At 46.7% G+C, this 15,075-nt stretch overlaps 1 protein-coding gene across 8 annotated transcripts in view; it reads right to left on the reverse strand.

Annotated features, from left to right (window-relative positions):
- Nucleotides 1–15,075, reverse strand: part of LOC119954164 (sodium channel protein type 2 subunit alpha-like) — a 295,132-nt gene that overhangs the window by 105,315 nt on the left and 174,742 nt on the right. For all 8 annotated transcript variants that reach the window (XM_038779136.1, XM_038779137.1, XM_038779138.1 and 5 more), the window contains 3 exons: nt 8,268–8,506; nt 6,168–6,341; nt 4,051–4,407 (listed from right to left, as the gene is read on the reverse strand). In XM_038779136.1, the coding sequence (XP_038635064.1) occupies nt 4,051–4,407; nt 6,168–6,341; nt 8,268–8,506 (770 nt within the window). The remainder of the gene's footprint in view (nt 1–4,050; nt 4,408–6,167; nt 6,342–8,267; nt 8,507–15,075) is intronic.

The following is a 15,075-nucleotide window of genomic DNA, read 5'->3' on the forward strand; positions in this document are numbered from 1 at the left end:
CCGCGGATGGAGGTGGCTAGCACGAGGGGACATAGCCTTAAATTGAGGGGTAATAGATATAGGACAGAGGTCAGAGGTGGGTTTTTTACGCAAAGAGTGGTGAGGCCGTGGAATGCCCTACCTGCAACAGTAGTGAACTCGCCAACATTGAGGGCATTTAAAAAATTATTGGATAAGCATATGGATGATAAGGGCATAGTGTAGTTAGATGGCCTTTAGTTTTTTTTTTTTCCATGTCGGTGCAACATCGAGGGCCGAAGGGCCTGTACTGCGCTGTATCGTTCTATGTTCTATGTTCTATGTTCTATGTATTCTGCCTCTGTTCTTCCGTCTGTCTGGCAAGCTGTATATCTTTGCTTAAGTTTAACATTTCCTAAAATTGGAAGGAGTCAGGAAGATTATTCGAACTCTGATAAGATCATCTTTTCATGTTCCATGTTCACAATTTGTGGCTTGGCCAGCACAGACACAATGGGCCGAAGGGCTTCTTTCTGTTCTGTAAAACTCTATGACTCTAATTCATTGATGAATGGGTCAATACGGTAGCATTGGGGAGCACGGTAGCATTGTGGATAGCACATTTGCTTCACAGCTCCAGGGTCCCAGGTTCGATTCCGGCTTGGGTCACTGGCTGTGCGGAGTCTGCACATCCTCCCCGTGTGTGTGTGGGTTTCCACTGGGTGCTCCGGTTTCCTCCCACAGTCCAAAGATGTGCAGGTTAGGTGGATTGGCCATGATAAATTGCCCTTAGTGTCCAAAATTGCCCTTAGTGTTGGGTGGGGTTACTGGTTATGGGGATAGGGTGGAGGTATTGACCTTGGGTAGGGTGCTCTTTTCAAGAGCCGGTGTAGACTCGATGGGCCGAATGGCCTCCTTCTGCACTGTAAATTCTATGATAATCTATGATAAATAGCTTCACTGTATTGATTGCACTTTTCCTCCCAATAACAATATTTTTATGGCTCTGATGTCATCCTCATAGGAGGCTGTCTATTTGTTCACCCCCTGTCTGGTGAGCACATCGTCTGCTATGCTCACGACAGCATATAACAGTGTGCTAACTTTATTTTTGTTCTCTTTAGTTGCGAGGCCCTAGCTGTTGCGCTATTGGGTAAAATGTTTTTGCCAATTTTGCCATTGAAATGCCTGTTTGGGGCTCTCAGTATTTTGAAAAGATTCTGGCAGGGGCAAAGTAGTAGCCATTGCTCACCCTGAATCCGAGGTTGCATTTTCCCATGCTGCTTGTCTTACCACTTATTGGGCTGCAGTCGTTATTTTGTGGTCTCTTGTGTGGCCGTTGGGTTGGCCTTGAAGTTCTTCACTCACTGAGGTTAACTGTTGCTGGGCCACACGAGAGGCTTTCCCCCAGTTTTTTACCATTCTGCTGTGGATATAGTCACAGCTGCCACTATCGGTTAACATGGGTTTGTCTCGGGATTTGCTGGCCTCTTATTCTGGAAGAACCCTCGCTGGAGGCAATGGCAATGCTAAAAGACATATACTTACAGACCAACTATTTACAAAGTTTAAATATGACTAACATGGGCGGCACAATGGCGCAGTGGTTAGCACTGCTGCCTACAGCACTGAGGACCCAGGTTCGATCCCAGCCCCAGATCAATGTCTGTGTGTAGTTTGAACATTCTCCCCATGTCTGCATGGGTTTAACCCCCACAACCAAAAGATGTGCAGGTTAGGTGGACTGGCCACGCTAAATTGCCCTTTAATTGGAATAAATAATAATTGGGTACTCTAAATTTAAATAAATAAATAAAAAATAAAAGTGACTAACATATAATGAGAACTGCCCTTTGATGTACTATTCAGATGTCCTCTCTCAGTGGGTGAGGACATGCCCAGTATGCTCCAATTAGGGTTACCCCTTTACTCTACACACACCATTTACTCTACACACCATTTACTGTATCACCATCCCTTCGCTGTCACTGGGTCAAGACCCTGGAACTCCCTCCCTAACAGCACTCTAGGTGCAGTTACACCATATGGACTGCAGCGGTTCCAGAAGGCAGCTCACTTTCTCAAGGGCAATTAGAGATGGACAACACATGCTGGCCTTGGCAGCTATGTCCACATCCCAGGAATGAGAAAACATACTCAGGGATAGTAATAGAGGAATTAGAGATGTTCACTGTAGGGTATGCTTTGACGAGTATGGATATGTCAGGATGTTACTTGGATGGTCTGTGGGACAGCTCTCCCAATTTTGGCACAATTCCCCAGATGTTGGTGGTTGATGCTAGATTGTCCATTTGGTTTTATTCTTATTCAGCTTTTCTGTAGTGCATTGATACAACTTACTCGGCTATTTCAGAGGGCAGTAAGAAATCAACTACATAACAGTGGATCTAGAGTCACACGTAGGTCAGACGGGGTAAGGACATTTGTGAACCAGATGGGTTTTATGACCTTCTGGTAGTTTCATGATCATCATTGTTGTGACTAACTTTTTAGTCGAGATTTATTAATTAAATTTAAATTCCCCATTCGCCATGGTGGTCTTTGAACTCACGTTTCCAAAATCATTAGTCCAAACCTCTGAAACAAAATCAGAAAATAAAGGACAATCTCAACAGGTCTGACCGTATCCTTGGAGAGTGAAGGGAGCTAACGTTCGAGTCTGGATGATTCTTTGTCAAAGCAAACAAAATGGACAACCCAGTCCAAATCTCTGGATTATTTGCTCAGTTACATGAACATTATGCTACCCTCGCCATTAGGGAAAGGATCAGTCATAGTCTCAGTTAAGTGGTGGAACAGGCTCAACGGGTTGAATGGCCTCCTTCTGTTCCTATGTTAAATCTCTGGAGAAAAGATTTGAAAGAGGGATATAAGTGCTATCATGGGATATAATAGTCCCTTGACACTTGGGCTGACCAGATGGACTACACAGGAATTCCCGGTCCAGTACGTTCCGGCGGAACCCCTTTGATCTCTATTTTCATCAGTGATTGACACAACAGTCTGCTTGATTTTATCTTGCAATACACATCCTGCCGAGGGAAAATCATAATTCCACTTAGCTTCTCGGAAGCTGGCTTGTTGGTGAGTCACACACAGCATTATTGGTGTTAGCACTTTATATCTTCAATTTCATTCCGTCAGACCAAAAAATAGTGCAAGGAAAATTAACTAGGCAAAGATAGGAAGATAATCGTATCTTTGGAATACAGAAAAAACATTTGATACGTCAAGGGATATTTATTTTTAGAGGTTGTTATATGGCTGCTCTACGGTGCCCAAAGTCAACTGCAAAGAATTCTTAATAACTGAATAGAGGAATGGAGTGATCTTGGGGTGCCTGGCCATAGATCCTGAAGGCAGCAGGACAGGTTAATAAGGGTAGTTAAGGCACACACTTGCCTTTATCAGTCGTAGCATTGATTATAAGAGCAGGGAGGTTATTTTGGAATTGTACAGAACTTTGGTTAAGCCTCAGCTGGAGTACTGTGTTCAGTTCTGGTCGCCACACTATAGGAAGAATGCGATTGCACGAGAGAGGGTGCAGAGGAGATTCACCAGGATGTTGCCTTGGATGGAGCATTTGAGCTATGAAGAGAGACTGGCTAAGCTGGGGTTGTTTTCTTTGGAGCTGAGATGGCCGAGAGGGAACCTGATTGAGGTGTATAAGATTATGAGGGATATAGACAGGGTGCATAGAAAGCAGTTGTTCCCCTTAGTTGAAGGGTCAATAACAAGGGGGCATAATTTTAAGGTGAAAGGGAATAGGATTTGAGGAAAATTTGTATCACAGAGAGGGTGGTGGGAATCTGGAATGGATTGCCTGGGAGGGTATTTGAGGCACAAAACCTCATAATCTTTAAAAAGTACTTGGATGAGTCCTTGAAATGTCATAATATTAAAGGCACTGAGCCAAGTGCTGAGAAGTGGGATTGGTGGACATTAGGGTAGGTTTTTTCTGTTGGTGCAGGTTTGATAGGCCGAAGGGCCATTTCATAGATAGTCCAAAACTAGTTTGAATGATCCAACCGTCCAAAGCAAATTAAAGATCAGGAAGAGTTAAAGACTTACCACCAGGTTACCAATCACCATGACCATCATGAAAACTATGAGGCACATGGGCTGTCCTGCTACCTCCATGCAATCCCACATTGTCTCAATCCATTCTCCACACAGGATGCGGAACACAATCAGAAACGAGTGGAAGAAGTCATTCATGTGCCAGCGTGGGAGACTGCAGTCTTCGGAAATCTTACAAACACACTGCTTGTACATCTTGCCAAAGAGCTGCATTCCAACCACAGCGAAGATGAAGACGATAATGGCTAGGACCAGCGTCAGATTCCCGAGTGCACCCACCGAGTTACCAATGATCTTAATCAGCATGCTCAGAGTTGGCCAAGATTTTGCAAGTTTGAAAACTCGCAGCTGGAAATGGGAGAGAAAAGCAGATATAGTGCGATTTTGTACTCTTTTTATTGCAATAACAGATTTACCAAGAGCGATTTATAGTGCCTTTAAAAAGAACCGTAAGAACCAAGCTAAAAAAACCTTTGTTGATTTGTCAGTGTAATTGTTTGTGCAATTCCTGCAATTCAACATGAAACAAATTAATTCTTAATTTAGGCTTTTTTTACTTGCTCTAAATTCATTGAAAATTGTTTTCAGACTGGCTAACTAATATACATTGAGGCCCAAATAGTAGGCAAAGAAGAGAGACATCTCCTACCTGGACTCACATTCGAATCTCTGGCCAGCCATTGCATCTGTGTTTGATGTGTCCGGCAATGATACAGAAGCCTTGGGCCTACCATGCTCCCCCATACCGGCTGAGGTTATTCATGAAGACCCCTGCCTTCTCAACCTTGCCTCTCGCCTGAGGTGTGGTGATCCTCAGGTTAAATCACCACCAGTCAGCTCTCCCCTCAAAGGGGAAGGCAGCCTATGGTCATCTGGGGCTATGGCGACTTTATTAGTTTAGTTTACTATATTGCCAGAACACATCGCTAGTCTGTCACCAGGGGTTTATAGCGTGGGGCATTACACCAGATCAAGCACAGCCACACTCAAACTCACAGAAACTAAGGGGCAATTTAAAATGGCCAATTCACCTAACCAGCATGTCTTTAGACTGTGGGAGGAAACTGGATCACCCAGAGAAATCCCACGCAGACACAGGGAGGGCCTAAAAACTCGTTGCATACAGACCTCAGGCCGTATTCCAACCCGGGTCCCTGACGTTGTGAGGCAGTAGTGCTACCCACTGTGCCATCAGGCCTGGCATTGGATTCCATGTCAGGCATCACCTTGGAGAACATGGCCTATATACCACCTTCACCATGTAGGTGTCTCACACTTAACAAATGGCTAATATATTTTCTAGCTGCCAGCACCTGACAGCATAAACCGAGTGCTCTCAATGCATGGTCCATGCAACACCAGCAAATGATGAAAACAGGCTGACCAGTGGCACTGTTCAGCACATCTAGTTGACGTCCTCAGGTTGATTCGGCACTTTAGAGCTTTGCATCTCAGGAATACTAATCCGAGTATCAGGCCCAGAAATAGACACGCTCACTCCATCATCCACCAGTACGATTCAGGTTTAAGTTTAATTTTCAAATGTATTGCCCTAATTATTGAGCTGTGCTCTTGCGATCTGAAACTCTGCACCAGGAGGGGGCAGCAGGGTGGCACAGTGGTTAGCACTGCTGCCTCACAGTGACAGGGACCTGGGTTCAGTAACGGCCTTGGGTGACTGTGTGGAGTTTGCACGCTCTCCCCGTGTCTGTGTGGGTTTCCTCTGGGTGCTCCGGTTTCCTCCCAGAGTCCAAAGATGTGCAGGTTAGGTGGATTGGCCATGCTAAATTGCCCCTTAGTGTCCAAAGATGTATAGGTTAGGTGGGGTTACGGGGATAGGGCAGAGGCTTAGGCAGGGTGCTCTTTCAGAGGGTCAGTGTAGACGTGATGGGCCAAATGACCTCCTTCTGCACTGTAGGGATTCTATGGGAGCATTTATGCTCGTGGGGTAAGTTAGACATATTGCAAACTGCAGAAGGAGTAACAGTCAGACTGCATTTTCATAAACGATAACAAGTGGAGTTATCTGGTGATTTTTCAGAAAATTGCACACTATCTATTGTTTGAGGCAGTTACATTTCACACACGGCAGAACATCTGATACAAACCAATCTGAATGAACGGAGCACTGACAATCCTTGCACGTTGGCTAGGCCTAGCTCCACCAAGCTGAGGGTCACTATGATGCTGTCAAATATGTTCCAACCCACTTGAAAGTAGTAATAGGGATCCAGAGCAATCAATTTGAACACCATTTCAGCAGTGAAAATCCCTGTGAATACCTGTCAGGAAGAAAAGAGTACGTCAGTCTATTACATACATACGGGCATACGAATTAGGAGCAGGATTAGACTGTTTGGCCCATAGATCCCGCTCTACCACTCAATATGGCCATGGCTAATCTGATTGTGACCTCAACTCCACTTTCCTTCCTACCCTCGATACCTTTTGACTCTCTCGTCAACCAAGAACTTATCTTATTCGCCCTTGAAAATATTCAATGACGGGCAGCACGGTGGCGCAATGGTTAGCATTGCTGCCTCATGACGCTGCAGCCCCAGGTTCGATCCCGGCTCGGGGTCACTGTCCGATGGAGTTTCACATTCTCCCCGTTTTTGCATGGGTTTCGCCCCCACAATCCAAAGATGTGCAGGGCAGGTGGATTGGCCACGACAAATTGCCCCTTAATTGGAAAATAAAATGAATTGGGTACTCTAAATTTATAAAAAATAAAAAATATATTCAATGACTCAATCTCCGCCACTCTCTGTGGAAGAGAATTGCGAGGCTAGCGGCTCTCTGAGAGAAAAAAAATTCTCCTCACCTCCGTCTTAAATGGGAGATCCATTATTTAAACTGTGGCACCTGGTTCTAGTCTTTCCCACAACGGGAAACATCCTTTCAGCATCCACCCTGTCAGGTCTCCTCAGGGTCTTACATGTTCCAATAAGATCGCCTTCATTCTTCTAAACTCCAATGGATACAGGGCCAACCTGCCCGACTTTTCCTCATTGATAACCCCAAGATTGCAGGAATCAGTCAAGTGAATTACCCGCTTTAAGATAAACTACAGAATCTAACATACTGGAGGATCAAACACCCCACAGTATTTGGTAGAAATTTATATTCATTGCATCCATTTGTCAATTTGAACAATGCTGCAAAGCACATAAATTTAGCAGTGAGCATCAGCCAATGTCCAATTTGCAAAGGTTTTACTGCTACGTTCATTGAGAGCACATTTAGCATCCCGGGTGGTACCTATAAAAGACTTTTGGCACCTGACAAATTTAAGTGAGGCAATTGCATCTTTGAGGACCCCATCGTTAAATTATTCAATTGGCACTTTTCCACGAAGAAGTCTTCAGCAGCTCCTCTGACAGTGGAATTATTCTTTTGGAGCACTACACCTCCCGGCTTTACATTATACCAAGCACTACCACCAGGAGCCACTTGTTCCTCCTTCCCGATTGCTACCCTTCTTCCACGCCCAACTCCCCCCTCCAACCCCCCCAACTCCTCGCTGAGAACCTTGACATTCAAGCAGCCCCTTTTTCACCCCTCCTCTATCCAGTCTCAGGGCCTGTGAATGATGCCCACATCTTGCTACTACTATCCTAATGAATCAAGCAGAACAATCTTCCCTAGTAGCTGTCCCTCGCCTCATAAGACACGGTCCCTGGGCGGCACGGTAGCACAGTGGTTAGCACTGTTGCTTCACAGCACCTGGGACCCGGGTTTGATTCCCGGCTTGGGTTACTGTCTGTGAGGAGTTTGCATGTTTTCCCCGTGTCTGCTTGGGTTCCTCCGGGCGCTCCGGTTTCCTCCCACAAGTCCCGAAAGACATGCTTGTTAGGTGAATTGGACAGTCTGAATTCTCCCTCAGTGTACCCGAACAGGTGCCGGGGTGTGGCGATTAGAGGATTTTCACAGTAACTTCATTGCAGTAATAATGTAAGCTCACTTGTGACAATAATAAAGATTAGATTATTTGTGTAGAAAAATGCAAAGTTGTACAAATGATGAATCGAAAAAGGCCTCAGAATACATTAAAAAGTTAAACATTTCAGCACTTACATTCTTTCAGTTTAACAATCAGAAAAATGGAACCAACAGCCAGCACGCAACTCATGGGCCAAATGGCCTCCTTCTGCACTGTAATCTCTCTACGATGAAATGTTGAGGAAAACAGAGTTGGAAATACCTACCAGATTCCCAACATAGAGCATATTTTCAAAACCTTCGGTCATGGGGTAGTGCTCCATCGCCATAAAGAGAGTGTTCAGCACAATGCAAATCGTGATTCCCAGATCCACAAAAGGGTCCATCACAATAATCTTCAGGAATCCTTTTAACTTAATCCACAGCTCACAGCAATCCCAGATTAGAAATCTGTTGGCAAATTTGTACCACCAAGGGGGGCAGCTTTGCTGTGCCTCTTCCAGCTCTGCAGAATGTCAAGAACAAGAAATCATTTCAGTTATTTGCACAATGCTCCCCAATCACCCAACGTCTTCTGGGAGCGTCTACACAATAGTTACATTTTCATGCAGATAGATTGCTATAAATCATTATTGCCCCAATAATCTCCATTTAATACAGGGCTGTAGGTGCCAGAAAGGATATGGAGCAATTCTAGACACAAAACTTAATGCACTGGGGCAACAGGGTGATCTCTCTCCACCAGTGTGCAGCAGCCAAATTGAATGTAAGAATAATGACATTCTGGCCTATTATTTCAGCTAGTTAAATTATATATGGTTTACACCTTAACATCACAGCTAATTCTTTTGAAAACTGGTCAATGTAGTTCTAGGTCACGCAGTCTTATTGACAGCCAGTAACTTGAACCCTGCTCAGAAATTATGACTTGCTTCACAACTGTACAGCATGCTGCGTGCATCCATCCAAATCCACCTTACAGAAGCTTTTTGTACAGTCACTGAACACATCAGCTACACTACAGCAACCAAAGGACAAAAAGTCAGAATTTTCATGCACAAAAAATACAAGACCAATGTATACGGAGAGAGTCTCTGCTGTACACATAAACATTAAAATATGGGGCGGGATTCTCAGACCCCCCCGCCGGGTCGGAGAATCGGCGGGGGCCGGCGTGAATCCCACCCCCGCCGCCTTTGGCACCAGAGATTCGGCGGGGGCGGGAATCGCGCCGCGCCTGTCGGCATCCCCCCCCCCCCCCCCGGCGATTGTCCGGACCGCGATGGGCCAAAGTCCCGCCGCTGTCATGCCGGTCCCGCTGGCGGGAATCAAATCGCCTACCTTACCGGCGGGACCAGGCGGCGCGAGCGGGCTCCGGGGTCCTGGGGGGGGGGGGGTCGCAGGGCGATCTGGCCCCTGCAATCGGGGCCCACCGATCGGCGGGCGGGCCTGTGCCGTGGGGGCACTCTTTTTCTTCCGCCTTCGCCATAGCCTTCACGATGGAGGAGGCGGAAGTGACCCCCTTCACTGCGCATGAGCGGGGATGTCGTCCGCCAGCCGGCGAAGCCCCTTCGGCCCCGGCTGGCGTGGCGCCAACGGCCGTCCCCGCCAGCCGGCTGGGCGCCAACTACTCCGGCGCGGGCCTAGCCCCTCAATGTTAGTGCTTTGCCCCTAAAGGTGTGGAGACTTCCGCACCTTTAGGGCGGCCCGACGCCGGAATGGTTCACGTCACTCCATCCCGCCTGGACCCCCCACTCAGCCGGGTAGGGGAGAATCCCGCCCCTAGTTTCAATACACATGGGCGATTCCTAAATGTAAAAATTCAACACCTCTCTCGTTAAAGCCAACTCTCTGGAGGACAGGTTTGGGCAAAACGAATGGTCCTAGACTAAATTCAGACCGAACATAAGACTTTTTAGAAGACTTCATGTCTCAGGTGTTCAAAGCGCTGTAGCAATCTCTAAGAGGTTAAGGAGCAGAAGCACATGGAGGAGGAGGTGAAGGAAGGGGAAGAATAGGTGGAGGAGGAGGAAGAGTCATAGAATCATAGAATGTACAGTGCAGAAGGAGGCCATTTAGCCCATTGAATCTGCACTGGCCCTTGGAAAGAACACCCTATCCAAGCCCTCATCTCCACCCTATACCCGTAACCCCACCCCACCTTTTCTTTGGACACTAAGGGCAATTTAGCATGGCCAATCCACCTAACCTGCACATCTTTGGACTGGAGGAGTAAACTGGAGCAGCCAGAGGAAACCCACGCAGACACGGGGAGAATGTGCATACTCTGCACTGACAGTGACCCAAGGCGGGAATCGAACTCGGGACCCTGGAGCTGTGAAGCAACTGTGCTAGCCAATGTGCTACCGTGCTGCCCTTACCACTGTGCTACCGCGCTGCCCTTAAAAGAGTAAAAGAGACAGCAATTTAGATAGCCATTTTTTGCCAGAAAGTATGTTGATATGATCATGTGTGAAAGGTGAACTGGCTCCCCTCTATTCAATCTCTCGGGGTGGTGACAGCAAAGATTTAAATTTCTTCTCCACCAGGATGTGCCTTTCCAAATCAGGATGTATTTAACGATTTAACCATGCGCACAATAAGGAGCCAATCAAACAAGGCTATTGTCAGTCAACGAAAGAGCAAGTTTGTTACTCGCTAAACGCAAGAAAAGTAATAAAAATACGATGCTACGCATCCATTTCTCATGCAGCCATTAGGGCCCAGACATGTGCACGTACATACACACATACTCACATAAACGCACAAACACACTAAGGGGAGTTAGAGTCCAATAAAAAAAATGTATGTGGTTAAGTAGAGCGCGAGAGGGAGAGCCAGCCGGTCCCGATCCTGTTTTTTTCTAAATATAAGGTGGGAACCGGAAGTACGACCCGCGGACTTCTGGGAAGGTTTTTTTTTCACCTAGCCAATAAATTCTGGTGGAGAGGAAACCCGAGACACTACACGTATAGTGTCTCCCACCCGCCCTCCTCCTCTAACCTAATAATAAGACCCATTGGTGTGAGAAGGTAAGTGCTATATTATATTATTATTTTTTATTTATTTTATATTTGTTAACCAGAACTTGGTTGGAACTTAGAGGGATGGCAGGGAAGGCAGTGCAATGTTCCTCCTGCAGGATGTTTGAGGTGAGGGATGCCGTTAGTGTCCCTGCTGATTTTACCTGCAGGAAGTGCAGCCATCTCCAGCTCCTCCAAGACCGAGTTAGGGAACTGGAGCTGGGGTTGGATGAACTTCGGATCATTCGGGACACAGAGGGGGTCATAGATAGAAGCTTCAGGGAAGTAGTTACACCAAAGACTGGAGATAGATGGGTAACTGTAAGAGGGACTGGGAAGAAGCAGTCAGTGCAGGGACCCCCTGCGGTCGTTCCCCTGAGTAACAAGTATACCGTTTTGGATACTCGTGGGGGGACGACTTACCAGGGGTAAGCCATGGGGTACGGGCCTCTGGCACGGAGTCTGTCCCTGTTGCTCAGGAGGGAAGGGGGGAGAGGAGCAGAGCATTAGTAATTGGGGACTCAATAGTCAGGGGCACAGATAGGAGATTTTGTGGGAGCGAGAGAGACTCACGTTTGGTATGTTGCCTCCCAGGTGCAAGGGTACGTGATGTCTCGGATCGTGTTTTCCGGGTCCTTAAGGGGGAGGGGGAGCAGCCCCAAGTCGTAGTCCACATTGGCACTAACGACATAGGTAGGAAAGGGGACAAGGATGTCAGGCAGGCCTTTAGGGAGCTAGGATGGAGCTCAGAGCGAGAACAAGCAGAGTTGTTATCTCTGGGTTGTTGCCCGTGCCACGTGATAGTGAGACGAGGAATAGGGAGAGAGAGTAATTAAACACGTGGCTACAGGGATGGTGCAGGCGGGAGGGATTCAGATTTCTGGATAACTGGGGCTCTTTCTGGGGAAGGTGAGACCTCTATAGACAGGTTGGTCTACATCTGAACCTGAGGGGCACCAATATCCTGGGGGGGAGATTTGTTAGTGCTCTTTGGGGGGGTTTAAACTAATTCAGCAGGGGCATGGGAACCTGGATTGTAGTTTTGGGGTACGGGAGATTGAGAGTATAGAGGTCAGGAGCACAGATTTGACTTCGCAGGAGGGTGCCAGTGTTCAGGTAGGTGGTTTGAAGTGTGTCTACTTCAATGCCAGGAGTATACGAAATAAGGTAGGGGAACTGGCAGCATGGGTTGGTACCTGGGACTTCGATGTCATGGCCATTTCAGAGACATGGATAGAGCAGGGACAGGAATGGTTGTTGCAGGTTCCGGAGTTTAGGTGTTTTAGTAAGCTCAGAGAAGGGGGCAAAAGAGGGGGAGGTGTGGCGCTGCTAGTCAAGGACAGTATTACGGTGGCGGAAAGGATGCTAGATGGGGACTCTTCTTCCGAGGTAGTATGGGCTGAGGTTAGAAACAGGAAAGGAGAGGTCACCCTGTTGGGAGTTTTCTATAGGTCACCTAATAGTTCTAGGGATGTAGAGGAAAGGATGGCGAAGATGATTCTGGAAAAGAGCGAAAGTAACAGGGTAGTTGTTATGGGAGACTTTAACTTTCCAAATATTGACTGGAAAAGATATAGTTTGAGTACATTAGACGGGTTGTTCTTTGTACAATGCGTGCAGGAGGGTTTCCTGACACAATATGTTGACAGGCCAACAAGAGGCGAGGCCACATTGGATTTGGTTTTGGGTAATGAACCAGGCCAGGTGTTAGATCTGGAGGTAGGTGAGCACTTTGGAGACAGTGACCACAATTCGGTGACCTTTACGTTAGTGATGGAAAGGGATAAGTATACTCCGCAGGTCAAGAGTTATAGATGGGGGAAGGGCAATTATGATGCCATTAGACATGACTTAGGATGCGTAGGTTGGAGAAGTAGGCTGCAAGGGTTGGGCACACTGGATATGTGGAGCTTGTTCAAGGAACAGCTATTGCGTGTTCTTGATAAGTACGTACCAGTCAGGCAGGGAGGAAGGGGTCGAGCGAGGGAACCGTGGTTTACCAAAGAAGTGGAATCTCTAGTTAAGAGGAAGAAGGAGGCCTATGTGAAGATGAGGTGTGAAGTTTCAGTTGGGGCGCTTGATAGTTACAAGGAAGCGGGGAAGGATCTAAAGAGAGCTAAGACGAGCAAGGAGGGGACATGAGAAGTCTTTGGCAGGTAGGATCAAGGAAAACCCAAAAGCTTTCTATAGGTATGTCAGGAATAAAAGAATGACTAGGGTAAGAGTAGGGCCAGTCAAGGACAGTGGTGGGAAGTTGTGTGTGGAGGCTGAGGAGATAAGCGAGATACTAAATGAATACTTTTCGTCAGTATTCACTCAGGAAAAAGATAATGTTGTGGAGGAGAATGCTGAGACCCAGGCTATTAGAATAGATGTCATTGAGGTGCGTAGGGAAAAAGTGTTGGCAATTCTGGACAAGGTGAAAATAGATAAGTCCCCGGGGCCTGATGGGATTTATCCTCGGATTCTCTGGGAAGCCAGGGAAGAGATTGCTGAGCTTTTGGCTTTGATTTTTATGTCATCATTGGCTACAGGAATAGTGCCAGAGGACTGGAGGATAGCAAATGTGGTCCCTTTGTTCAAGAAGGGGAGTAGAGATAACCCCGGTAACTATAGGCTGGTGAGCCTCATATCAGTTGTGGGTAAAGTCTTGGAGAGGATTATAAGAGATACGATTTATAATCATCTAGATAGGAATAATATGATTAGGGATAGTCAGCATGGTTTTGTGAAGGGTAGGTCATGCCTCACAAACCTTATAGAGTTCTTTGAGAAGGTGACTGAACAGGTAGACGAGGGTACAGCAGTTGATGTGGTGTATATGGATTTCAGTAAAGTGTTTGATAAGGTTCCCCACGGTCGGCTATTGCAGATAGCGGAGGCTGGGGATTGAGGGTGATTTAGAGATGTGGATCAGAAATTGGCTAGTTGAAAGAAGACAGAGGGTGGTGGTTGATGGGAAATGTTCAGAATGGAGTTCAGTTACGAGTGGCGTACCACAAGGATCTGTTCTGGGGCCGTTGCTGTTTGTCATTTTTATAAATGACCTAGAGGAGGGCGCAGAAGGTTGGGTGAGTAAATTTGCAGACGACACTAAAGTCGGTGGAGTTGTAGACAGTGCGGAAGGATGTTGCAGGTTACAGAGGGACATAGATAAACTGCAGAGCTGGGCTGAGAGGTGGCAAATGGAGTTTAATGTGGAGAAGTGTGAGATGATTCACTTTGGAAAGAATAATAGGAATGCGGAATATTTGGCTAATGGTAAAATTCTTGGTAGTGTGGATGAGCAGAGGGATCTCGGTGTCCATGTACATAGATCCCTGAAAGTTGCCACCCAGGTTGATAGGGTTGTGAAGAAGGCCTATGGTGTGTTGGCCTTTATTGGTAGAGGGATTGCGTTCCGGAGCCATGAGGTCATGTTGCAGCTGTACAAAACTCTGGTACGGCCGCATTTGGAGTATTTCGTACAGTTCTGGTCGCCTCATTATAGGAAGGACGTGGAAGCTTTGGAACGGGTGCAGAGGAGATTTACCAGGATGTTGCCTGGTATGGAGGGAAAATCTTATGAGGAAAGGCTGATGGACTTGAGGTTGTTTTCGTTAGAGAGAAGAAGGTTAAGAGGTGACTTAATAGAGGCATACAAAATGATCAGAGGGTTAGATAGGGTGGACAGTGAGAGCCTTCTCCCGCGGATGGAGGTGGCTAGCATGAGGGGACATAGCCTTAAATTGAGGGGTAATAGATATAGGACAGAGGTAGGTTTTTTACGCAAAGAGTGGAGAGGCCGTGGAATGCCCTACCTGCAACAGTAGTGAACGCGCCAATATTGAGGGCATTTAAAAGTTTATTGGATAAGCATATGGATGATAATGGCATAGTGTAGGTTAGATGGCCTTTAGTTTTTGACTTCCCATGTCGGTGCAACATCGAGGGCCGAAGGGCCTGTACTGCGCTGTATCGTTCTATGTTCTATGTTCTAAGTGTCTTTTGATTGTCCTTGAGATGTTGATTTTAAACATTGTGGCCGATTTGGGTTAGCTGGTTTCTTGGA

The sequence above is a fragment of the Scyliorhinus canicula genome, chromosome 19 (assembly GCF_902713615.1).
Source record: "Scyliorhinus canicula chromosome 19, sScyCan1.1, whole genome shotgun sequence".
Taxonomy (NCBI): Eukaryota; Metazoa; Chordata; class Chondrichthyes; order Carcharhiniformes; family Scyliorhinidae; genus Scyliorhinus; species Scyliorhinus canicula.